This window comes from Podarcis vaucheri (genome assembly GCF_965113315.1).
Source record: "Podarcis vaucheri genome assembly, chromosome: 6".
NCBI classification, from domain to species: domain Eukaryota; kingdom Metazoa; phylum Chordata; class Lepidosauria; order Squamata; family Lacertidae; genus Podarcis; species Podarcis vaucheri.
The window spans coordinates 103,848,627-103,874,754 of record NC_138764.1 but is presented as its reverse complement, the minus strand read 5'-3'; the positions used below and the strand labels follow the sequence as shown (position 1 = coordinate 103,874,754).

Here is a 26,128-nt window from a genome sequence, read left to right as displayed (position 1 = left end):
TTGATTACATTACAATCCCACCACATATGATAAAATGTTCCCTCCTTTTCCTTACACTTCCAACATATATTGAACTAGTTTTGTGCATTTCCCCTAACTGCACTGGTGTCAAATACCATCTATACATCATCTTCATATAATTATCCTTCAACAGGGAACAATCTGTAAATTTTAAATCAGTTTTCCATTTGTTGTTGTTTAGTCGTTTAGTCGTGTCCGACTCTTCGTGACCCCATGGACCAGAGCATGCCAGGCACTCCTGTCTTCCACTGCCTCCCGCAGTTTGGTCAGACTCATGTTTGTAGCTTCGAGAACACTATCCAACCATCTCGTCCTCTGTCGTCCCCTTCTCCTTGTGCCCTCCATCTTTCCCAACATCAGGGTCTTTTCCAGGGAGTCTTCTCTTCTCATGAGGTGGCCAAAGTCTTGGAGCCTCAGCTTCAGGATCTGTCCTTCCAGTGAGCACTCAGGGCTGATTTCCTTCAGAATGGAGAGGTTTGGTCTTCTTGCAGTCCATGGGACTCTCAAGAGTCTCCTCCAGCACCAGAATTCAAAAGCATCCATTCTTCGGCCATCAGCCTTCTTTATGGTCCAGCTCTCACTTCCATACATGACTACTGGGAAAACCATAGCTTTAACTATACGGACCTTTGTTGGCAGGGTGATGTCTCTGCTTTTTAAGATGCTGTCTAGGTTTGCCATCGCCTTTCTTCCAAGAAGCAGGCGTCTTTTAATTTTGTGGCTGCTGTCACCATCTGCAGTGATCCTGGAGCCCAAGAAAGTAAAATCTCTCACTGCCTCCATTTCTTCCCCTTCTATTTGCCAGGAGGTGATGGGACCAGTGGCCATGATCTTCATTTTTTTGATGTTGAGCTTCACACCATACAGTTTTCCATAACTTTTCCCAATCTTCCATCATAATGTGGTGACCTACATCTTGTGCCGAGAAGAAGATAAGATTTCAACCTGATCCAGCTGTGGAGCTCTGCTAATGACCGGCTTGTCGACCTGGACTGACCTTTTAAAATCCATGATATCACTCCCAGTATGCATCTCTTCTGTGTATATCTCCACAACACAGACCCCCTAATATTTGTTCCCTGACCTGCAGCAGACAGTGAGTTGCACCTGATGAATGTTGACTGCTAGGTTCGGAGGAGATAAGAAGCCAAAGTGAAGATTAAGGGTGTGGGGTCCAACTATTCTTGGTCATTTAGCTTCTCAGGATGCATAAATTCTTGACATGTGACGGTGCAACAGCTGGAGTGATAATTACGGAAAGGATTCTTTTCCATCAGCACTTCTGGGAAAGAGGACATTTCAATTATACAAGGATTGGGTTTTGATAAGCAACGAGGAATACAGCAATCAGGAAACTGCACGCCCCAAGCCCAGCAAGGAGGAAACTCTGCCATTTGCTAATTAGAGAGAGATTACCGCCTGTTACTTTGTTGTTGTTGTTTAGTCGTTGAGTCGTGTCCAACTCTTCGTGACCCCCTGGACCAGAGCACGCCAGGCACTCCTGTCTTCCACTGCCTCCCGCAGTTTGGTCAAACTCATGCTTGTAGCTTCGAGAACACTGTCCAACCATCTCATCCTCCGTCGTCCCCTTCTCCTTGTGCCCTCCATCTTTCCCAACATCAGGGTCTTTTCCAGGGAGTCTTCTCTTCTCATGAGGTGGCCAAAGTATTGGAGCCTCAGCTTCACGATCTGTCCTTCCAGTGAGCACTCAGGGCTAATTTCCTTCAGAATTGAGAGGTTTGATCTTCTTGCAGTCCATGGGACTCTCAAGAGTCTCCTCCAGCACCAGAATTCAAAAGGTTGTATCATCTGCATATCTGAGGTTGTTGATATTTCTTCCAGCAATCTTAATTCCGGTTTGGGATTCATCCAGCCCAGCCTTTCGCATGATGAATTCTGCATATAAGTTAAATAAGCAGGGAGACAATATACAGCCTTGTCGTACTCCTTTCCCAATTTTGAACCAATCAGTTGTTCCATATCCGGTTCTAACTGTAGCTTCTTGTCCCACATAGAGATTTCTCAGGAGACAGATGAGGTGATCAGGCACTCCCATTTCTTTAAGAACTTGCCATAGTTTGCTGTGGTCGACACAGTCAAAGGCTTTTGCATAGTCAATGAAGCAGAAGTAGATGTCTTTCTGGAACTCTCTAGCTTTCTCCATAATCTAGTGCACGTTTGCAATTTGGCCACCTGTGACATTAGTACAGATTAATTTGTAACTGTGGGTTGCTATTGATTAATGAACACGATATTGAGCAGAGATGTTTGAGGCCAAGACCAGAGGACAGAAAATGCACAACAAGCAGGCGACAGCTGGCACAGAAAACGACAACCCCCTGTGTTTTTTTCCTAGCTGTTGTTTTCTTAAATCAGGTTTCTAGTCCCTATGGTGGTGGTGGGGAAATGATGCTTCAAAGCATATGAATAGCCATTCGTTTATATAGCAATTAAAGAGGTTCCTTCAGAACTCCACAGCACACCAGTAGGATGCGAGCAAAACTCACCTGCCATCAACGCATCCCAATAATTCGGGTACCTGGTGCAAAACCAAAGAATCTTAGAATTGTAGAGTTGGAAGGGACCCTAAGGATCATCTAGTCCAACCCCCTGCAATGCAGGAAAGTAATCCAGTAACACCTGGAGAGTAATAGTTGTCCATCCTTGGTCCTTAGGGCAAGATGTCAGAGCTGAACTACTGGTGTTTATCTTTTAAAATTGATGTTTGTGTGTGCAAGAATAATGAAAAGGAAAGATTGTCAGCTCACATTAACAAGAAGAATATGTCAGTCCTAACTGCGGGAGGCAGTGGAAGACAGGAGTGCCTGGCGTGCTCTGGTCCAGGGGGTCACGAAGAGTCAGACACGACTAAACAACTAAACAACAACAACATAAACGTATATATAAATATCCAAAGAGATAACCAAACAAAATTGATGGTTATGAGTTATATGTTCAAACACAGACAGGGCAGCTGGATCTTCTGAGAAGTGGATAATAATAATAATAATAATAATAATAATAATAATAATAATAATAATTTTGATTTATACCCCGCCCTCCCTGGCCAGAGCCGGGCTCAGGGCAGCTAACACCAGTAAAAATTACAGTAAAAACATAACGGTGGGGGGACGGGACAAAATCCCAATTTAAAATACAGGTTTAAATGCAATTTAAAATGCAGCCTCATTTTTAAAGTAGTCCATAGATCACATAAAGGGAAGGAAACATGAGGGTCAGACTGAGTCCAAACCAAAGGCCAGGTGGAACAGTTCTGTCTTGCAGGCCCTGCAGAAAGAAATCAGATCCCGCAGGGCCCTGATCTCATCAAACAGAGCGTCCAACTAGGCTGGAGCCAGTGTTGAAAAGGCCCTGGCCCTGGCTGAGGCTAATCTGACTTCCTTGGGGCCCGGGACCTCTAGGATGTTGCTATTTATGCACCTTAAGGTCTTTTACGGAGCATACCGGGAGAGGGGGTCCCGTAGGTACGAGGGTCCTAGGCCGCATAGGGCTTTAAAGGTCCAAACCAGCACCTTAAACCTGACCCTGTACTCCACCGGGAGCCAGTGCAGTTGGTAAAGCACTGGGTGAATGTGATCCCACGGCAAGGACCCCGTAAGGAGCCTCGCCATGGCATTCTGCACCCGCTGGAGTTTCTGGGTCAGCTTCAAGGGCAGCCCCGCTTTGAAGTTTAAGTCTTTTTGCAACCACAGAAGCTCACAGGAACTACTTCTGTCATCCCCACACCGCAGGGATATAATTTTAAAGTGTGGGAAAATCCGCAAATATAAAGGGTTTTTCCAAAACAAAGCTAATACTAACAATGCTACTCGTGTTTATCTTCATTAATCTGCCAAACAGCAGACGTTGCGCAAGAGTCCTTCCTGAATCTAGCAGCTCTGGCCTGAAGGTCCGGCTTCCGAAATTCCACAAGGGGTTTCCATCCCTGCATGCAGAAAACTACCATGCCAGAGAGAAGGCGAGGCTAAGACCCTGACATGCTTGTTTTCTGTGTGCAAGGAATTTGGGTGGGTGTGGAGGTGCATTCACTCCTCAACGCACAGACTGAAATCATCCAGTTGAACTCTGGCCATGATTGACCTGGCGGCCATGCCATGCTTTTGCCTTTTCCTGTTCAGATGGAAGAATCATCTGTTTCCGGAAACAGGCAGCTAAATGGGAAGGAGAATTTCCTCCCTGCCCGAGTGTGCACATTTTGCAGACAGCAGCAGAGCTTTGTCCCAGACATCAGGCTGGAGCAGGGCAAGGATTGGCCGGCAACCTTCTCCACCTCACTGCCCTCCATTTGGTCCTCACTTTGGGCTTTGTCACGCTTTGGACTACAAGTCCCATCATTCTCGGGGTGGACATAATGGGCAGGAGGGAAAGGAGGGTATGTCACTTAGCCCAACCTGAAATAAACCTGGTTTTGCTCCCAGTTTTCTTGCTCTGACTCTGGGCACAATCTTCATGGCACGATTCTCCGGCCCCTTTCATTGAGACGGGTGTTTGCCTGAGCCAAGACTTTCCTGAGCTCAGGGTACACTAGCAAACAAGATGCAAGCGACCGTTCTCTCCCTTTTGAATAGCTGCCTGTAGGTGCCGGGGCATTTGTCAGCCCTTCACAACCAGAATCAGGAATGAGATCAAAGTACAGCTGTCAGAGCTGCTTCCAGATCCCAGCTCACAGAGGACCACGCTAGCCGGCAATACTGTATAAAAGTCTTTATTGCGTTACAGTTTCCATTTTCAAGCCGCAGCGTGCAGCTCTACGTCTTAGAAGCTAGACCAGCGAAGCTCCGTCTGAGTCTCCGCCTCCTGTACACCAACTTAATACCCTAGCCTTACTCCACCTCTTCCGTCTTTCCTTTCTTCTCTGGGTCCCTCTGCCCCCCTGGGTCTCTTCCTTCCTGGACTCTTCTGACGCTGACCCCCCGGACCCTTCTCCCTCCTTGCGGCGGGCTTTGGGACCTGGCTCCCTATCCGGGCTGCTTACTGTCCCGCCTTCCTGTGTATTTGAACTTGGCGCGCGCGCCCAACCTTCCACCTTCCTCTTGACCGTTTCCTCGCTCCCCGACGGAGGTGTGGCCAGTCCTGACTCATGCCCTCCCTCCTGGGGCGAGCCGCCGGATTCCGATACCTGGCGCCCTTCCTCCCTACTGCGCTCTGTTGGGGAAGCTGGCCCCGATCTCCAACTGCTGCTCTCTGAGTCCCCTCTGGTCCCTTCTTCCTGGAGTGTCCCCCTGGGTCCCCCCCCTTGCTCTGACCACTGGCGCTCCTTTCTGTGAGTCTTCCGATTCACTGGAAAGACTCGGAGATCTCGGGCCGCTGTCATCGCTCATATCTACTTCGGATTCCTCCCCCTCGCTCTCTGTTTCCTCCCTTTCCTGTGCCTCTGCTCCTGAACCCCTGACAACAGCAGATAAAAGGTTGCAGTCTTAACCATCCGTGGCCCGAGACCCTCATAATGAATCCCCCAACTTTTATTTGGTCAGGTAAGTGGCCAGACCACTCAAGCAGGTGTTTCAGGCCCCACTGCATGCCCTCCAACAAAAATAGGAACATCTACTCAATAATAGCAACAGTAGTAGTAGTAGTAGTAATACTTTTATTATTTATACTCCGCCCATTTGACTGGGTTGCCCCAGATACTCTGGGCAGCTTCCACATATATAAAAACACACTAAAACCAAACAGGGCTGCTTTCAGATGTCTTCTAAAGTTGTATAGTTATCCTATCTCCTTGGCTGGAGGAGGCGGGTCACATAACTCCATACCCTCCAACATATCTCCAGTGAAAATAGGGACATCCTACCATGCCCTCCAACATTTCTCCAATAAAAGAGAGACGTTTCCTTATTGCCAGGGGCATTTCTCCTTCCTTGTGGGGCAGTTGAGGCCCTTCACAACCAGAATCAGGAAAGAGATCGAAGTACAGGTTAGATAAAATACCAGTGTACTGGAAGAAGCAAAGATCACCAGAGTTGAAGAAATGATTCTTTAACGTAAACTCTGTTGGACTGGTCATTTTCGGATGCCTGATTATCATCTTCCAAAGCAACTACTCTGTTCCGAACTTAAAAAATGGAACGTGTGATGCTGGCGGTCAACAAAAGAGGTTTAAAGACTGTCTCAAGGCAATTTTTAAAAAAAATATAGTATAAACACCAACAATTGGGAAACACTTGCCTGCGAGCGCTCCAGTTGGAGAACAGCCTTGACCAAAGGTGTTGTGGACTTTGAAGACACTCGAACTCAGGACACAAGGGAGAAGCGTGCTAAGAGGAAGGCATGCTTGGCAAATCCACACTGTGATCAACTCCTGCCTGGAAACCTATGTCCCCACTGTGGAAGGACATGTGGATCCAGAATTGGCCTCAACAGTCACTTATGGACTCATTGTTAAAACCGTGTTTATGGAAGACAATCTTACTCGGCTAAGAGGGAACGCCAAAAGGGAAGAAGAAGAAGAAGAAGAAGAAGAGGAGATAAAAGGTTGTAACTTTAATCGATCCAGCACCCAAGACCCTCCCAAAAATTCCCCTTTTATTTGGTCAGGTCAATGCTCTAATCGCCCTAACAGGTGTTCCAAGCCCCACTGCTCATTTGGCCCTCCTGCTGCGAGTCCCAATCTGGGAGTCCCAGAGGCGAAACTGGAATATATTTTTCTTTCTCCTGGCAGCGGATGTGATTTCTTAACGCAGGCGGGGTCAGGTTACCTGCAGCAACGGCCCTACAACTCGTCATGACATTACGAAACCCTGTGCAAGACCCAGAGCACCTCTGCTGCTGCTGACTCAGTGGGAAGCGTGTTGTTGTCCTTGTCTCCAAGGTGAGGAGAGACCGTGGATCCTGGCCAGTTTGCCAGGGCAGAAATGAGGAAATGAGAAAGTGGCACATGCGATTGGTGACCCCGGGAGAGAAGGGGACAGGATGGGAGGACTGAAATGACGAGTGCCATTGTCTTTTTTTTTAGTTTTTGCTTTCTATGGGATTCTTTTAATGTTTATTGCCAATTACAAATCTTTATCATTACTATTTTATTTTCAGTTTTTCATCATTGACATCATTCAAACTTCAATATTGAATTGAGGGCCTTCCGGCGGTTCCCTCCCTGCAAGAAGCGAAGTTACAGGGAGCCAGGCAGAGGGCCTTCTCGGTGGTGGCACCTGCCCTGTGGAACGCCCTCCCACCAGATGTCAAAGAGGAGAACAACTACCAGATTTTTAGAAGACATCTGAAGGCAGCCCTGTTTAGGAAAGCTTTTAATATTTGATGAATTGTTGTATTTTAATATTTTGCTAGAAGCCACCACCAGCCATTTGGGCAGGGTATAAATAAATTATTATTATTATTATTATTATTATTATTATTATTATTATTATTACAATTGTGTGGTTCCCTGAACCCCAGGACTTCCCTCCTCACCCTTCTGGTTTCCACAGATACATTTTTTAATTTTAACCGCATATAATTACATATATCAAACTTTCATTAAATCCTTATTTAATCCTTTAAAGGTAAAGGGACCCCTGACCATTAGGTCCAGTCGTGACCGACTCTGGGGTTGCGGCGCTCATCTCGCTTTACTGGCCAAGGGAGCCGGCGTACAGCTTCTGGGTCATGTGGCAAGCATGACCAAGCTGCTTCTGGCGAACCAGAGCAGTGCATGGAAATGCCGTTTACCTTCCTTTACCTATTAAAAGAGACGCGGGTGGCTGTGGGTTAAACCACAGAGCCTAGGACTTGCCAATCAGAAGGTTGGCGGTTCGAATCCCTGCAATGGGGTGAGCTCCCATTGCCCGGTCCCAGCTCCTGCCAACCTAGCAGTTCGAAAGCATGTCCAAGTGCAAGTAGATAAATAGGTACCACTCCGGCGGGAAGGTAAACGGTGTTTCTATTTCTTTCTTTTTTTCTTTTTTTGAATTTGCATTTTATTTATTTGTTAACATTCTTTTATTACATCGGTAAACGTTGTCATATAACATTACAGGACTTACTATCATTTCCAACATGTATACCAAAAATTATATACAAATTTTATATACCTAGAAAGAAAATGAAACAAAAAAGAAAGAACAAAGAGAAAAAACAAAAACAATTCCCCCCCAAAAAAATCATACACATACCACTAGACTTCCTGTCTTTCCCGTTATGTCTTCCTTTTTTAAAGAAAGGAATGTACTCTTATTATTGTATATTTCTTTACATATTACCTAATACATTCCTATATCAATATGCGCTCTTAAGTCTTATTTCTCAACTCAGTCTCACGCCAACGCCAATCAAATGCTAGCATCCGGACCCGGGGTTGCAGCTGTCGCCCCTCTCTTTCCAGACTAGTCCCACGCCTTTGGGGGCGCCTCGCGTGGCGCAACCCGGCTGCAAGGCGACCCCGAGGGGGCACCCGCCCGGCGGGGCTGCTGCGCGCGATGGCAGGCTCGGGGCGGCGCGTGTCACCCGAGCCGGGGCGGAGCCCGCCTTGCCCGGCTGCCTGGTGCAATCCGCGCCGCCTGCCGCATCAGCCGGACCGAGGCGGAGCCGCGGCTGCGGGAGTTACATCATCCCCGACGGCGCGGCCAGGAGCCGCAGCGGCCGCGCAGACAAAGGCGCTCGCCGCTCGGGGACGGCGCATTCGCCCTTGCCGCTTGCACCATGGAGCGTCGCTGCTGCTGTCGTCTTTAGGCGGGGAGGGACGCAGGATCCCCGAGGTGGGGGTCCTCTGGATTGGGTGCCCCCCCGGCCCTTGGATTCCGCCTACCCTGCAGGATTCGTCGGGCAAGGAAGGGAGGAAAAGCACGCCGGAGTTGGGGGGCGAGAAAGCAAGAGAAGGACCCCTCTCCAAAAAAAAGACCCGCATATAGGGAACGCCGTCGAGGCCGCCGCCGACGCCAAAGGTACATACAGAAGGGGGCTAAGAAGGACGTGGGGTGGGGGCTCAGGTGGGCACCGGCTGTTGACCCCTCCTGGATCTCGGGGGGTGGGAGGGCGAGAATCGCTTAGCCCCCGGACCTGATTTCAGCCCCTGGAAGGGGCTCGGAAGGAGCCACAAGGTGGGCGTCTCTCTGGCCAGCCACTACAGTCTTTGCTGCAACAGGCTAAAAAAGGGGCTCCACTCTGGCCATGCTCAGAGGCAGCCTTAGCATCCAAGGCGGCTTTCCTTCAGCGCCAAGGGGCCAAAGTGTGTCCCACCAGGGGCAACCAGGCGTTTGGGTATAGGAAGGAAGAATTCCAGGCAAAAGGACTGCGGACCCAGCAGATGGGGCACCCGGGCATAATCCAGGGGCAGAGGAGCTGCTTTGCTTTCAGAAGGACCCAGGTTCAGTGCCAAGCACCTCCAGATAGGTCTACTCTACCTGAAACCCGGGAGCCAGTGTGGGTGGTGCTGAGCGAGTCAGGGGTTCTTTAGCGCCGCAGAGGGTTGGACTAGATGGCCCTTGGAGAGCCCTTCCAGCTCTACGGTTCTGATTGTGTGACTGGCTGGGAATAAGACATCTTTGCATATTTGTTCTCTGTTTGAAAAATGAGTCCAAATTGCAGCCATTTAATTAACAGGCATAGGATTCCAGCCGGGCTGAGCCTGTTGCTTTCTGTTCCTTATGGGTCGCAACTGCAGAAAGTGAATTTGGGGGCCTGACACGTGGCCCCTGGGCTCAGCTAAGTCTTTTCCTGGAGAACAGCCTCTTGGATCCTACGGCTGAGAAGCAGCAGCTTTCCTGCGGCTGATTAAATATAGACATATCCGTCAGTCAGTATCACATCATGGAGTGACTCTCAATGAATCTTCAGACTTCCTCCACAGCAAACAATTGCGGTTGCCTCGGGTGAGGCGAGGCAATTCAGAAAATGTTTGATGCAACAGGCGAGTAAGAGCCTTAAACAAAGCCGTGCAAATTAGGTCCACAAAAATGATTAGCCAATAAAACCTTTCTTACTAACATACCTGCCTTAGTCATAACCAGCTGTTGCACAACTAAATGGCATTAGCTTTCCCCTCTCTGGTCGCCTGGGGCGATTCTAAACTAGTCACAGGTGACCAAGTGAGTGGCAGCCTCTTTCAAAGGAGGGTGCCCAGTGCTCAGAGGCCTGACCCAGACCACTTTTTCCAAAGGCTTCCATGTGGCGTCCGCAGTATCTGATTTGGGTCAGACCAATACTTTTTATCTGTGCATGTACAGAGTTTCTTTTTTTTTTAATGAAATTGGAGCGGGGTAGGGTGCCTTTGTAACGAACATAGTTGTGAGTGGGGAAAACAGCCGAGGAACTGCAATGCCCACCCTACTCCCTCCCCAAAATATTGTTGCCATGACAGATACTATGATGGAGCCCATAGGATACAACGGCATGTCGGTCTGGATCAGTAATCCAGGAACAGCATGAACGCCAGCAACAAAGGACAGAAGTAAAAGATGGTGTAGCGATAATCAGTGTAGCAGCTGCAAAAGCCAAAGGGCACATTGTATGTGAAGATGTGTATGGCTGTGCTGGCTTGCGCTGATGGGATTTGTAGTGCAAAACATCTTGAGGACATCAGGCTTAGAGCTTCCTGCTGGCTGTTCTCTTGCTCCAAATTTCCCCCAGCTGCACCAGGATTGCAGGTGTATTTACCACTGCAAAGCCACACTTGGGAGCTTAGGTTGAAAGCAGCAGCTGACCAGGAAGGGGTTAAATACCCCTCTTCTGCTGCTTTGCCACTCAAAATTGCCCTTTGCAGAAACTCCTGTTTTCCTAGGGAGGGGGAAATGAGGGCTGGTTTTAAACAGTGATATTTTCCCATAAGGTGACGTTTGCCCCCTGGAGATTGAGTGTGGATTGGGAAGTCACTGAGCCAAATCTCAGGAGCCGTAAACTAGGAGGCCTTCAGCAAAACATTTTCTTAACAGCCTGGGCCCCCACTTGTAGCATGGAGGTGGTGACATTGGTCTACCCTACAAGACTGTTGTAAAAGTTACTGATATAATGCATGCAACGCACTCTGAGCACTTAGGAAAGGCTGATGGTGGCTGATTTCCTGGTTCCAGGCTTTCCCAGTGGGGCAATTCTTCTAGGTGGATGTCTGGATTTCATAGAATTGCAGCCTTGGAAGGGACCCTACAGGTCATCTAGTCCAACCCCCGGCATTGCAGAAATCTTGAACCCATGATTAGAGTCTCATGCACTACTGACTGACTTAGTGATTTCAGCTACTGATTTGGAATGGAAATTTTATTTCTTCTGTTATATATTGTGTTTGTAATCTTACTGTTCATCTTTATGCTGTTTAATTGCCACGATAATTTTTAAAGAGGGGTGGCATTTTTAATTTATTTTTTGCAAGTGAGCAAATATAAGCAAACCTTTATAACTGTACTTTTAAAGGTGTCTGTGTATATACTAAAGCACACTTCTGGAACTGCGCTGAGTTAGTAATACATGTGAAACAGAAACTAACGGATTACACCAAAGCTAAGAATCTGTCAAGAATGTATAACTTGCTGTTGAAATGGAATACTCAGGATGAAACGGTGAAATCTGCTATGATAAAATGGGCACAAGATGTTGGACATGACATTATGATGGCTGACTGGGAACAGTTATTGTTGGCCAATCGGTGCCAAAGAAGGATAGAACTTTTTTTATGTATGCCACAACAGCAGCAAGAATACTCATCACAAAGCATTGGAAGACACAAGATCTACCCACCCGGGAAGAATGGCAGATGAAGCTGATGGACTACATGGAATTAGCGGAAATGACTGGCAGAATCCGAGACGAGGGAGAAGAGTTGGTGGAAGAAGATTGGAAAAAAATTTAAAGTATATTTACAGAAATACTGCAAAATTAATGAATGTTAGAAGGATGCTGGAACAAAGTTATATGGCTTTAGCAGAAATGTCATAAAGAATTAAGTAAAAATAGATTGTTAATGGACCAAAGTGGAAAATTTAAGGTTAGACTGTCTTAAGTTAAATTTTAGAACGGAAATTGAGAAAGATGGAAAGGACTTGCTGGAATAGGTAATTGAACTAGAATACAAAGAGGGGAGGCGTGAGGAGGTCGATGAAATAATAATAATAATAAATTTTATTTATATCCCGCCCTCCCCAGCCGAAGCCGGGCTCAGGGCGGCTAACAACACTAAACAAGTATATGAAAGGTAAAGATATGGAAAGGTTGGGTGTGTTTTTAAATGTTTTTGTTCTTTTTCTTTTTGTTGTTTTATTGTATTTTTTGTTTTTTGTTTTTTGCTGTATTGTAAGGTATTGTTTTGTTTAGCTTAATTTTCTATTGTTCTTTTTCTTTTTCTGTAACTTATAAACCCCAAATAAATATCATTTTTTTAAAAAGAAAGAAACTAAGGGATCAGAGCTTTGAGCATAGACAGAGTATTTCTTTCCTTGCTTTGTCCTGGAGAACTCACAGCCTTTTCTCAGGAAATCCAGAGATCATGTTGCCAAGAGGAAAGGTCTGACCTCAAGGCAACCTTCTTCCTGGGCGGGGGGGGGGGGTGGAGGCTGGGGGACTTGCGCTCTGTTTGCATCATCCACTTATTTTCCTTGCTGGTGAGAGCAAGTGAAAGAGAGATAGCTGAAAGCTCCTCCCTGCAGTCTCTCTGAAGGCATTAGGAGCCTTGAGGCTGGCACGCTCTTCCGCTTGCATAGAGCTCTGGAAACCTCCGCTCCCTGTTGAGAAGGCAGTGCCTGCAGGCAGCTTGTAGTGACGAAAAGGCCTCCTGCATTCAGTTATGTTGATGCAGATGATGTCCTTTTGCAAATCCTTGCATGTTGTTGTTTAGTTGTGTCCAACTCTTCGTGACCCCCTGGACCAGAGCACGCCAGGCACTCCTGTCTTCCACTGCCTCCCGCAGTTTGGTCAGACTCATGTTGCTAGCTTCAAGAACATTGTCCCACCATCTTGTCCTCTGTTGTCCCCTTCTCCTTGTGCCCTCCATCTTTCCCAACATCAGGGTCTTTCCCAGGGAGTCTTCTCTTCTCATGAGGTGGTCGAAGTCTTGGAACCTCAGCTTCAGGATCTGTACTTCCAGTGAGCACTCAGGGCTGATTTCCTTCAGAATGGATAGGTTTGATCTTCTTGCAGTCCATGGGACTCTCAAGAGTCTCCTCCAGCACCAGAATTCAAAAGCATCCATTCTTCGACGATCAGCCTTCTTTATGGTCCAGCTCTCACTTCCATACATCACTACTGGGAAAACCATAGCTTTAACTATACGGACCTTTGTCGGCAAGGTGATGTCTCTGCTTTTTAAGATGCTGCCTAGGTTTGTCATTGCTTTTCTCCCAAGAAGCAGGCGTCTTTTAATTTCATGGCTGCTGTCACCATCTGCAGTGATCATGGAGCCCAAGAATGTAAAATCTCTCACTGCCTCCATTTCTTCCTCTTCTGTTTGCCAGAAGGTGATGGGCCAAGTGGCCATGATCTTAGCTTTTTTGATGTTGAGCTTCAGACCATATTTTGCGCTCTCCTCTTTTCCCCCTCATTAAAAGGTTCTTTAATTCCTCCTCACTTTCTGCCATCAAGGTTGTGCCTGCAATCAATTATGTTTGTGCAAATGATGTCCTTTTGCAAATTCTTGCACAGGTTATGCAAATGATGTCTTTTGAAAATCCTTGTGACTGTAACCCTGGTTTAAGGAGTAATAATAATTAATAATTAATAATCACTTATCTCCTGCCTATCTGGGCGGGCTTCCCCAGCCACTCTGGGCGGCTTCCAACAGAATATTAAAATACAATAGTCTATTAAACAATTAAAAGCTTCCCTAAACAGGGCTGCCTTCAGATGTCTTCTAAAAGTCTGGTAGTTGTTCTTCTCTTTGACATCTGGTGGGAGGGCGTTCCACAGGGTGGGTGCCACCACCCAGAAGGCCCTCTGCCTGGTTCCCTGTAACCTCACTTCTCACAGGGAGGGAACCGCCAGAAGGCCCTTGTCACTGGACCTCAATGTCTGGGTAGAATGATGGAGGTGGAGACGCTCCTTCAGGTATACTGGGCTGAGGCCATTTAGGGCTTTGAAGGTCAGCCCCAACACTTTGAATTGTGCTCAGAAACGTACTGGGAGCCAATGAAGGTCTTTCAGGACCGGTGTTATATGGTCTTGGCGGCCGCTCCCAGTCCCCAGTCTAGCTGCCAACACACTGACCACCTTGCTGTGTGTGATGTGTCAATACCCACCCATCCCTGAGGCAAACACCCTCATGCCTCATTGTACATGCAAAACATTGCTCGCCCCATTGTTCTCCCAAGCCATCAGCTTCTGGCACGAGAGGCAGCAATGACAGCTCATAAACTCTGCCCTCTGATGACTCCTGGGAGCAAACTAGGTTGGCATGGCTACCTTGGCAGGCTGGCAAATTTCCCTCTACGTATTGTGGGTGGACTGCGCCAGGCAGGGCTGTTCTTACCTTTGCATGCCTGGGCACCGTGGCTTTCTCCCCACACATTGCAGAACTCATTGTCACTGGTTATTGTGACAGTCAGTCACACAGGGAGGGCTGGGTGGGTGGGTGGGCGTGCCCCAGGGCCAGATTAAGGTTTGATGCGGCCCTCAGCTACTGAAGGTAATGGGGCCCTTTATATGTCCAGCTGTCCTTTGTCAACAACAAATTGCCACTGTTTTGTTTGTGTTGAATATATGTTATATGGTCATTTATGGACCTAATAGGTATCTAAAGCCATTTGCAGATAACAAATAGGAGCCTACACAACACAAAACACTGTTGCTGTATGTAGGCCCCCCACAAGGTCTAAGGAACAGTGGACCGGCCCCCTGCTGAAAAAGTTTGCTGACCCCTGCTTTAATGTATACTGCTGTCTTCTTCAATGCCCTTTGGTTAGTTCCAGTGCTTTACCCCCCCAAAAAAGTTTAGGGGTACAGTGGTGCCTCGCAAGACGAAAAGAATCCGTTCTGTGATTCTCTTCGTCTAGCGGTTTTTTTGTCTTGCGAAGCAAGCCCATTAGCGGCTTAGAGGATTAGCGGCTTATCGGCTTATCGGATCAGCTGATAAGCGGCTTAGCGACTTAGAAAAAGGGGGGAGAAGGGGGAAAAACCCGCAGGAACTCGCAAGACATTTTCGTCTTGCGAAGCAAGCCCATAGGAGATTCGTTTTGCGAAGCACCTCCAAAACGGAAAACTCTTTCGAGTTTTCCGTCTTGCGAGGCATTCGTCTTGCGGGGCACCACTGTATTCTCATTCCATCTGAGACTCAGGAAACGCGGTGGCAGGAAATGAGGCCGCCATTGGGGGTAACAACGGAAATGACGATTCACTGTGCTACAGAAGAAACTATTTATTTATTTTCAGTTTCTTCTCCCGTTAGATTCACAAATGTTTATAATAAATAAATAAATTTTTATTTCTACCCTGCCCTTCCCGGTTCAGAAAATCGGGCTCAGGACGACTAACAACAAATTTAAAACACTTAATTGTAAAAGCAGCATAAAATACACTATAAAAAACATGCATAACAACAAAATTCAAAAATCGATTTGGGGGAAATCCATCTAATACGCATGAGATAATCCCCAGGGCTAGCTGGCTTAATTGGTCCTACTTGGGCCAGCGAGGAGACCAGGGGAGAATTAGCTGTGGGGTCTCAGAGCGGGTGATCTTCATAAAAAGGGGAGGGGGAGGGAAGAGAAGGGAAGTAAAAGATCGGGCTGAATTCAAATTAAAGGCCAGGTGGAATAGCTCTGTCTTACAGGCCTGACGGAAGGAGGTTAAATCCTGTAGGGCCCTAGTCTCATGGGACAGAGCATTCCACCAGGTCGGAGCCACCACTGAAAAGGCCCTGTCCCTGGTGGAGGATAGTCTGACTTCCTTAGGGACCTCTAAACTATGGTTATTCATGGACCTTAAGGTCCTCTGAGGGGCAGACCAGGAGAGGCGGTCCCGTAAGTACGAGGGCCCTCAGCCACAAAGGGGTGGGTATGAATACCCCCAAGGGGGAAAGCCCTGGGTCGTTCAGTCAATGTTAAATGAGAAGGGGTGCTGTTAAGAATCACAGGTTGACTCCAAAGGCAGACATCTGCCAGTTCTCATGTCCACAATCTCAGTTTCTAAAGATGGGCTGTTTCTTAATACCAGACACTGAGGACTAGTAACAGGGCTAGGGATGGATATCTGTTTATTTCATGAAATTTATATACTGCCTGATTGAAAAAGAAACCTGAAAAAGACCCTCAAAGTGGTTTACAAAAAAACACTGTATTGTAGTTTTCCCTTTCTTTCCCTTTTCTCTTTTTTTAGGTCTCTCATTTTCTCGACATTTCTTCTTCGTACTTTTTTAGACTTAAGTACTGTAGCTGCTTTCCTTAGTATATTATAAAAAGATACTTTGTAATGGGTATGTATCTTTGTATATCTAAGAATAAGTGTCCGTAAATAAGTTAACAGAGGGGGAAAGTGAGTTACAAAAAAGATAAAATAATAAAATTTTATGGATAGGAAAAATTAACATCAATTTAAGATTTTCCAAAAATTAAAGTAGCAATAGACTAAAAACAGATTAAAAACTCGCACCAGCTTTCTAAATATCTGGGTGGGCTTGCCTGAACAAAAATGTGCCGAAAAGATTACAGGGAGGGAGTTCCAAAGTTCTGGTGCTGCCACAATAAATGATCAAGTGCAAAATGGGTGTTATACATTAAGGGGGTCTTAGCTCCCTTGGTCACCTAGCTCTGCCCCCTTGACCCTTTTGATTTAACCCCTTGCGCTCCTAACTTTCCCCCTCCAGATGAGTCTGCTTGCGCAGGAGTGCCCTCTGGTTGTTGCATCGCAGAAGAAGCAGCGGCTGGACTTTGATGATGCACCTGAGACCAGCATCCCAGAATCCAAGCGCCCGCGTCTCAGCCTGCTGCCGAGCCCGAGCCCTTGCCTCCAACCCCTTGCCTCCAGCCCCCTTCCTGCCACAGACCAGGAGTCGAGAATATCCCAGATTGGCCCATATATCCTTCTGGAGGCCACCGAAGGCGGCCACTGCTACAGGGCTGTGGACAGACACACGGAGGCAGAATACACCTGCAAGGTAGGAAACCTGCTGGAGAAAATAGTCTTCATTTCCTGACCTGTTAATAATAATTAATAATAAATTTATTGTTTATACCCCGCCCATCTGGCTGGGCTTCCCCAGTCACTCTGGGCAGCTTCCAACAAAATATTAAAATACCGTAATAGATCAAACATTAAAAGCTTCCCTAAACAGGGCTGCCTTCAGATGTCTTCTAAAAGTCTGGCAGTTGTTGTTCTCCTTGACATCTGGTGGGAGGGCGTTCCATAGGGAGGGTGCCACTACCGAGAAGGCCCTCTGCCTGGTTCCCTGTAACTTGGCTTCTCGCAGGGAGGGAACCACCAGAAGGCCCTCACAGCTGGACCTCAGTGTCCGGGCAGAACGATGGGGGTGGAGACGCTTATTATTATTATTATTATTATTATTATTATTATTATTATTATTCACTTCACGCAATCGCCTCAAGGCAACATGCAATAAAATCAGCAGGTGCATTTAAAACAAGATTAAAAACGATATGCAATGGGCACTCATGGAAAAACACTTATCTATCCTACAGGGAGAACTATTGGGGGGAAAAGGTCTGTGATTGTTTCCAGAAAGTGTAAATAGGGACCTGTTGTATCTATACATTTCCAAGCAAAGTTCAAAGTGTTGGTGCTGACCTTTAAAGCCCTAAACGGCCTCGGTCCAGTATACCTGAAGGAGCATCTACATCCCCATAGTTCTACCTGGACACATCCTGCCATTTTCAAAATTGCCTCTTTGAACTAGGCTGTGTGTGTTGGGCAGGGGGATTTTTGTTAACCTTTTGTTGAAAAAGGAAGAGTCCTGTAGCGCTTTAAAGGCAAACAACTTTATAATGGTGCATAATAGTCATTTGTGGACTAGAGTCTATGAATGATTATGCCAACCTTTGCCCGGCAAGTGCCCTCTATATATTTTGGATACACACTGACTGCAGCTAATAGGGCACTGGCTTGGCAAAGCTGCCTTATGCCATGGTAAATTTGTGTGTCTTTTGTGAAGTGCCACAATATTATTTTTCCCAACGATGCCATTTTTAGCAGAGCTGCTAGCGGCTGAGCAATGCTGACACCTGCTGGCTGAACATGGAATGTCATGCTTGCTTTGAGTTGGCCGTTGTTTCTGAAATACTCCCTTTCCTCCAACTCCCAACCCACCAAGTTTACTTTTTTAGTATGAAAAGAGTTGAGGATTATGTGCTTTTGGAGGGGGTGTTCTGTTTGGAAGGAGTGAAGCCCACCTCCCCTAGAAGCTCCTCTGCCTTAAGCTCACCAAAGACTTTAATTTTTCAACATCGATTTTATTTTCTGTGACACGTTTTCTCTGGGCATTTTTTTGGGGAATTAGTGAACCATGGACAAAAATGGCCACAACTCTATTGGTGCAGAATGAAAGGGGAGTCAAATAAAGAAAGGACACACACCCTTTTCTCTAAAGTGTTTCTATTAAATGGAGAATTGTTATTTTTTTTCTCCAGTTACGGATCAGCAAGATATACAGATAAAAAAAATGCAAGGTTTTCTGTTGTTGGACAATAAAATAGCTGTTTCTTATTTAATAAAGGCGTAATACCAATCGCAGGGCAATGCCATCCATGTCTAATTGAAAGTAAAGCCATAATTCACCCTTTCATGTAGGCAGTATGCAATATATAAGAGTAGAAGCAACAGAAAGTATCCATTTAAAAACCTCAAAAAGCCAAGAAATACTGATAAGTTAAAAAGCGAAAATTAACAATGGAAAGGAGTGTCTAAATAATGACATCTGAAAGAGGGGAACGGATTTTATGCATTAGCATTTTTTTGGTGGAGAGAAAAACAGAAAAACACACTTAACAAGGCTGTCCATGTCTACTCCGAAGTAAGTTCCATTGTGTTCAAGGGGCCCTACTCCTAGGTAGAAGTGAACGATAGCTTTACTTCCAAGCAGACATGGATAGGATTGCACTGTTCAGAGTGCCCATGGGTTTGTCTTTTAAAGGCACCACTGCCTACTGTGGCAGCGAGTTCCACAGGTTAACTGCGCGCTGCATTTGCACTTGTTCTGCTCATTTGCTTCCTTGTAACAATTTGCTCCTTGTTTTTAGGTCTATCCAGCCAAGAGCTACCCAGAGGCGCTGGCCCCTTACGGCGCCCTTCCAGCGCATCCCAACATCGCCCGTGTGGCGGATGTGATTGTTGGGGACCAGAACATTTATGTCTTCTTCCAGCCCGGGAGGGACGACATGCATAACTATGTGCGGCGGTGCAAGCGCCTTCCCGAGCCCAAAGCTGCTGTCCTCTTCCGTCAGATGGCCGAAGCGGTCGCCCACTGCCACCAGCACGGCGTGGTCCTCCGAGACCTCAAACTGCGGAAATTTGTGTTTGCTGACCGAGAAAGGTGAGGGGGTGAGAAGGGGCATCTGTTGACACTTTCCTGCTCACTTGATCAGCTCCACTGGACATTATGCGCGGCACGAGCGCATCAGAGGCGCATTTAACTTGGGCAATTTCAACCATAGGCTGGCTGGTGGAAACTGCCGTGAGCCAGCCAGTATGAAATCACACCGAGAAAGCTGTTTCTTGTTTAATAAAGGCGGCGATTACAAGGTAAAACCAATTGCACGTCAATCCCATCCATGTCTAGTTGAAAGTAAAGCCATAATTCACGTCTACCTGGGAGCTGTGCCCCTTGAACACGATGGAACTTACTTCTGAATAGACATGGCTAGGATTGTGTTGTTCAGAATATTCACTTGTGGCCCACCCTCCAATTGCTAATGCACAGAATCAGGATATTTCTGGAGTTAACACTTTATTAGCAAAACAGGATCTACACAGGAGTGTCAGGCCTAATAAGCGCAGCAACTCAGGTCTTGCCCCCATGTACCGGTTGCCAAGGCTAAAGGTCCCCACCTCCCCAAAGATTATATCTCCTCCTCTCCAGGGTGTTTTCCAAGCAATCAGAGACTGTGCCTGTATATCCTTCCGCTCCTTTGCTCCTCTCACTTGCTGCCTCTCCTGGTTCTGGCACACCAGGCAGGAAGAGAGCTTGTTGCAGCAGAAAGGGGAGAAACCTGTGCCTCTTCACCAGCCAGACTCCTCTCTGCCTCTTGTCTCCCTCATCCCACCCTCCTGCTTCCACTTCTGCCTCCGATTCTGGACTGCTCTCTGCCACAGACTCTCCCCGCTCACTAAGCCCTGTTGCCTCTTCAGCTTTCGACATTTCCCTTTTCCCTGTCTTCTCCCTCTGACCACTCATTGTCGCCCCATCACCCCTCCCGGGCTCTGAGCCTTCCTCCCGTGAGGGTTTTCCAGGCAGTTCCTTCCACCATTTCTCTGCATCCACCCAGTCCAGGACAGCAAGTTAACTCCAAGCTAGGTGGAGAGCTTAAAAGCTCTTTTTGCAACAGGTCTGCTTAGGGTTACCCGGTGTGTAAAGAGCTTTTAAGCCCTCTGTAGGCTCTGAGAGTGCTCAGAATGCCCTTCCTTCCTTCTTTCCTTCCTTCCTTTTCTTTCTCCAACCCATTAGCTGCAGGGTGGTTCCAAGGATTTGGGTACAAGAAATTACCGTGTACATGTAGGGCCCTTGGAACTGAACTCGTGCATAAGTAAGATGCAATCGTACTGTTCAGTACTCAGGTTCATGGCTTATCGCAGACTGTCTGATCCAAATTAAGTGTCCAGAGTTGTTTTTTAAAATGTTTGTGCCATACCTGCCTATATTCCTCCTAAAATGTCTTGTGCTTCTTCCCCAACAGAATCATTCAAATAATTCAGGGGGCGGGGAGGAGAACCCAAATTCTGTAAAACCAAGAAAAGGGGGGATCCATCAGTTATACAACCAAACTGTGAATCTGCTCCCAAGCTTGACTGATCCATCCCTATTGCAGAATTCAGCTTTCCCAGTTGCAAAATTAGGGGTGCTTTTCCATTGTACAGTCATACCTCAGGTTGAAGTAGCTTTGGGATGAATATTTTCAGGTTGCGCTCCGCGGTGACCCGGAAGTAACGGAGTGTGTTACTTCTGTGTTTTGCCCCTTGCGCATGCGCAGATGCTCAAAATGACATCTGTGCAGAAGCAGCGCAGTCACGTCTTACGTTTGCTTCAGGATGCGAACGGGGCTCTGGAACGGATCCTGTTCGCATCCCGAGGTACCACTGTATTCCATTGTATTCTGCCTTTGAGTGATCTCTGGCTCCTGGCTAACTCTCCCCTTGGATTTCTGCCCAGATCCAAACTGCTGCTGGAGAATCTGGAGGACTCGTGTTTGCTGAAAGGTCCCGACGACTCCTTGGAGGACAAGCACGGCTGCCCGGCCTACGTGGGTCCCGAGATCCTCAGCTCCAAGGCGTCTTACTCTGGCAAGGCTGCTGACATCTGGAGCCTGGGCGTGGTGCTCTATACCCTCCTCGTGGGGTGCTACCCCTTCCAAGACACCAAGCCCCTGTCTCTTTTCGGCAAGATCCGCCGCGGGCGCTTTGCCATCCCCGAGGACCTCTCGCCCAAAGCCCGCTGCCTCATCCGCTGCCTCCTGCGAAAGGACCCATCTGAGAGGCTGACAGCCAGCGGAATCCTCTTGCACCCATGGCTGGCTTCTGGCAGCACCCCCGAGGGCTCTTGGAGCGGCCCCTCCAGAGATCAGGGGCTGGAGCAGGTGGTCCCAGACGTGGGGGGCTTGAGGGAGGTCAAGGCCAAGGAGGAAGAGGAGGGAGGCCTGTACAGCTGAGCCGCCAAGGAGAATGAGATGGACAAAAAAGCAACAGGGTGACTCTTGTCTTGACCTGACTAGCCATGAACATGGGAGGGAGACCCCCTCTCACCCTTCAGTTCCCTCGCTAGGATCGTGCCCCAGAAAGAAGTGTTTTCAAGCTAAGGCAGCAGTCACATTTGCCAGCAAACGGGTGCTTTGACATCCAGGTCAGGGACAATGGCGGAGCGTCAGCGCCTCCCTCGCGTCATGGCATACGCTTCGTGGTGCGCTCCTTGTTCACATGTGCCAAAGGACCATTCCGGAACTCTTGATCCCCACCAGCAAAACTCTCCTGCGTTGAGAAAGGGGTGCTTCTCAGCAGCCCTGCAGGACTCCGAAACTAAGCCCTGGAGCTCCGAGCCGCTGTTCTCGCAGAACGACTTGTTGGCAAAAGAGGTTCAGGTTGCAAAAGGATGGATGGATTGCAAGATCAAGGACTGGGAATTTGTGACTGACCGGCTGTCTCGGTCAAAGCACTGGACTGGTTTTTTTGTTTGAAACAGAAAGCGGCTGTAAAGACTCTCTCTTGCTGCAGTCCGGCTGCCATATTCGGGAGAAGTCGTTCCCCGTTCTGCAGTGCCGAATGAAAGTCTGCTTTGCCTGGGGGCCCCAGATGTCTTGTGAGGGAGGAGGGCAGAGTGCCAGCCTTGGAGGGAAGGGGCTGGGGTCAGCAGCTGTGTGCGGTCTCCTCTCCCCCCCCCCTTGACAACTCCTAGAAAACCTGTGGCCTTAAACAACTACACACACACCCCGCCCAGTTTTCACCACAGTGCCTCCAATTTCTGCCCTTAAAATGAGGTTTCCAGTGGGCCTCGTGGGCCTTAACTTTTTCTCTACTTGAATTTATCTCAGTACTTGACAGTTTCCAGGGTGCCTGGGTTTCGGGGGTGCTGAGGGTGTCTCAGCCCCCAGCCTGAGACCTTCCCCATGGTGCCTTTCCTACTTGCCTCCCCAGGGCTGAAGGAGAAACTTGGCCACGCTAGGTGGGTTGGATCTTAAAAGCCTTTTAAAATCAAATACATGCCTCCGTCTCGCTTTCTTTGTGGGGTGCTACCCCTTCTGGTGGGACGCGGGTGGCGCTGTGGGTAAAACCTCAGCGCCTAGGACTTGCCGATCGCATGGTCGGCGGTTCGAATCCCCAACGACGGGGTGCGCTCCCGTCGTTCGGTCCCAGCGCCTGCCAACCTAGCAGTTCGAAAGCACCCCCGGGTGCAAGTAGATAAATAGGGACCGCTTACTAGCGGGAAGGTAAACGGCGTTCCGTGTGCTGCGCTGGCTCGCCAGATGCAGCTTGTCACGCTGGCCACGTGACCCGGAAGTGTCTGCGGACAGCGCTGGCTCCCGGCCTCTAGAGTGAGATGAGCGCACAACCCTAGAGTCTGGCAAGACTGGCCCGTACGGGCAGGGGTACCTTTACTACCCCTTCTGGGGTGCCCTGAATATTGCACCACATCTCTAACCTATATTTTTGAAAAATCAGAACTTCATTCCCACCCCAATATTCCACGAAACGGTCCACTGCTGGTTGTTTGAACCACGGGGAGGGGGAGGAGGGTTGCCAACGCTCAAAGTGCGGTCCCTTTGCAGGGGTCTACAGGTTTCTCTTGCCAACATTTGTGGGGGCTGGGACCCCAGCACACCCCTATTGTCTTTGGCCTTCTGCAGGGCACCCATGCTTGGGGGCCTGCATAGATTTTTCTCAATTTTTTTCCTTGGGGGTTGGTTGGTGAGGCAACGCTGCAAGAGGAAGTGTTTCTGACAAAAACAGGCAAAATGTATAGGCATACGGTGGGCGCTCGGGTCGCGAACGTGATCCGTGTGGGATGCACATTCGCAACCCACAGAGGCACATCTACGCATGCGTGGGTTGCGACTCGGCGCTTCTGCACATGCGCAAAGCATGATTTAGTGCATGTGCGACTGCCGAAACCCAGAAGTAACCCGTTCCGGTATTTCCGGGTTTTGGCGGTAGATAACCCGAAAAAACACAACCTGAAGCATCTGTAACCCGAGGTATGACTGTATATCTCAGGTTCTACAAATTCTCAAGACACACCGACCCCATTCGTTGACGGCTTTCTTTTAACAGTCACAGCTTTGCCCAAAGAACCCTGGAAACAGCAGATTCTCTTTGCAGAGCTGCAGTTCTCAGGATTATTGAGGAGTTGCCATGCCAGTGTGGGACAAGAGTATGGTTTGGAGGCTGGGAAAGGTGGTGGTGGGGATCGATAGTGGGCAAACTTCACCCCTTGCCGATCCACATGTCCCCATTGAAAAGCAACTGCCGCCAGCCTACCCTGTTCCGGAGCAGGATTTGGTGGGGTGGGGGGTGGTCAGACCTAAAGAGATTCTGCTGCCTTAGCAAGTGCAGCTTCCAAACAGAAACCCCGCAGCCTTGGAGCTAGGGAGGGTGGCAGGGATCTCTGCACATGGGCAGGAGACTGTCTCCACCCTTCTCTTGTGCTGTTCCAAACAGCCTTAGCACAGCCTTCTCCAAAAACCTGGCACCCTCTCAACATTTTGGGCTCCCGTCGGCACTGGCTGTGGCTGATGGGAACTGGAACCCAAACACTGGGAAGGTGTGGGGTGAGAAAGGGCTGGAGTTAGCCCCACATGCCAGAGGGCCCTGGCACGCTCACCGAGGCGGGCACAAATGTGGTGGGCTGTTTCGCCTGGAGTCAGAAGGGCTGTTGAGCAGGATCCTGACACATACTTCAGGGTCTCTCTCCTCTGCCCCATGCCAGCTCTGCCCTCCCAAGTTTGCGGTGGGAAAACAGGGTGCCGCATTCCCACCCCCCATGACGGAAAGCTAGCTTTTAATCTCTCTGTCTCCCTGGGACCTGAAAGTTCAGGTGTCCCTTAAGACATGGTTGCAGAACTGGTTTTAAGAGACATTCCTTCTCCTCTGGGAATTGTCCCTCCTGGATTGGGCTCGGCACCTCTCACAAGGCTCTCAGCACATCAGAAGAGCTTGCTGGATAGGAACACAGGAAGCCGTCTTACATTGAGTGAGACCATTGGCCCATCCACCTCTATACTGTGTACACTGGCTGGCAGCAGCTCTGAAAGGTTTCAGGCAGCAGTCTCTCATAACCCCACGGGGAGCAAATCTGGGACCTTCTGCATGCAAACTGGGCCAGTGACCCATCTTAAACCCGCACCTTAAAGTGGCCAAGCGAATTTGTTGTTTAGTCATTTAGCCGTGTCCTACTCTTTGTGACCCCCTGGACCAGAGCACGCCAGGCCCTCCTGTCTTCCACTGCCTCCCACAGTTTGGTCAAACTCATGCTGGTAGCTTTGAGAACACTGTCCTCTGTCGTCCCCTTCTCCTTGTGCCCTCCATCTTTCCCAACATCAGGGTCTTTTCCAGGGAGTCTTCTCTTCTCATGAGGTGGCCAAAGTCTTGGAGCCTCAGCTTCACGATCTGTCCTTCCAGTGAGCTCTCAGGGCTGATTTCCTTCAGAATGGAGAGGTTTTGGGAAACCTGATCGCAACAGCAACCTCTCAGCATCTTTTGGGAGGGAGCTTTGACGGTTGAGCTGCTGCAAAAACGGGCGCACGGTTCTGCCCTCGGGGTGACTTTTTGTTTATTCAGGGAGGGCGTGTTGGAACCGGCATGGGCAGATGCCTCGGGCGAAAAAAGCCCAGCTTCTGATCAGCAAACCTTGGATATAAGGGTGAAACTGGGGGAGCTGGAACTCTGCTGGTGCTTTCAGGGAAAAGGGTCAGTGATTTGTCTCCTTTGGAAATAATTCTCTCTGGTTCATATGCAGCCAAAGATGCTCCGGTTCTGGTTTAGTCCTTCCTGCCTCTGCCTCTGCCTCCCCCCCCCCAGCCGCCCGTCATCCTCCCTTGGTGCAAATGTAGCTTTCATACCTGACCAAATAATGACACTACCCTTGGGAGAGGCCTTCTGTGTTGTTTTTTTAACAGAGTGAATTTGCCTATTTTTCTGTCTTTTGGAAATTAAAAGATGTATTGATTTGCTGTCGAGAGTATCATTGCAGCGGACCTCTGTTGCAGTTTGATTCCCCTGCAAGGATGGATGTTGCTGGACTCTGGTGCCGCTCTCCCAGGCCAGGCAATTGGCCCATCTTGGCACCTGCTGGTTTCTTGAGCGATTCTCCGTCCCCAGACCTTTCCCTGCACCTGCCAGGAATTGAACATGACCTTTTCCAGAGGGATGCATTCCAATGGTTCGCCAGGCCGGAGGCCAAAGTAGGACAAGGAATGAATGTAGCCTAATTTCTATATACGCCCTCCCCCTTTCTATAAAGACAAGCAAAACATGATCAGAGTTTAAGGATACATTTGACTCGAACAGAAACAAGGAGGATGTGAAG

General features: G+C 48.4%; 1 protein-coding gene and 1 long non-coding RNA gene across 2 annotated transcripts; both read left to right on the top strand.

Moving 5' to 3' along the window:
* LOC309534442 lies at positions 1-25,772 on the top strand. Its single transcript, XR_014220729.1, has 2 exons — positions 1-495; positions 25,258-25,772. It is a non-coding gene; the product is annotated as an uncharacterized lncRNA (long non-coding RNA).
* On the top strand, positions 8,781-22,802 carry TRIB3 (tribbles pseudokinase 3). The gene is made up of 4 exons (XM_082226385.1): positions 8,781-8,918; positions 16,754-17,044; positions 19,140-19,432; positions 21,266-22,802. The coding sequence occupies exons 2-4, from the start codon at positions 16,754-16,756 to the stop codon at positions 21,759-21,761; spliced, it is 1,080 nt and encodes a 359-aa protein (XP_082082511.1). The 5' UTR covers positions 8,781-8,918; the 3' UTR covers positions 21,762-22,802.
* Positions 25,773-26,128: the final 356 nt, after the last annotated feature.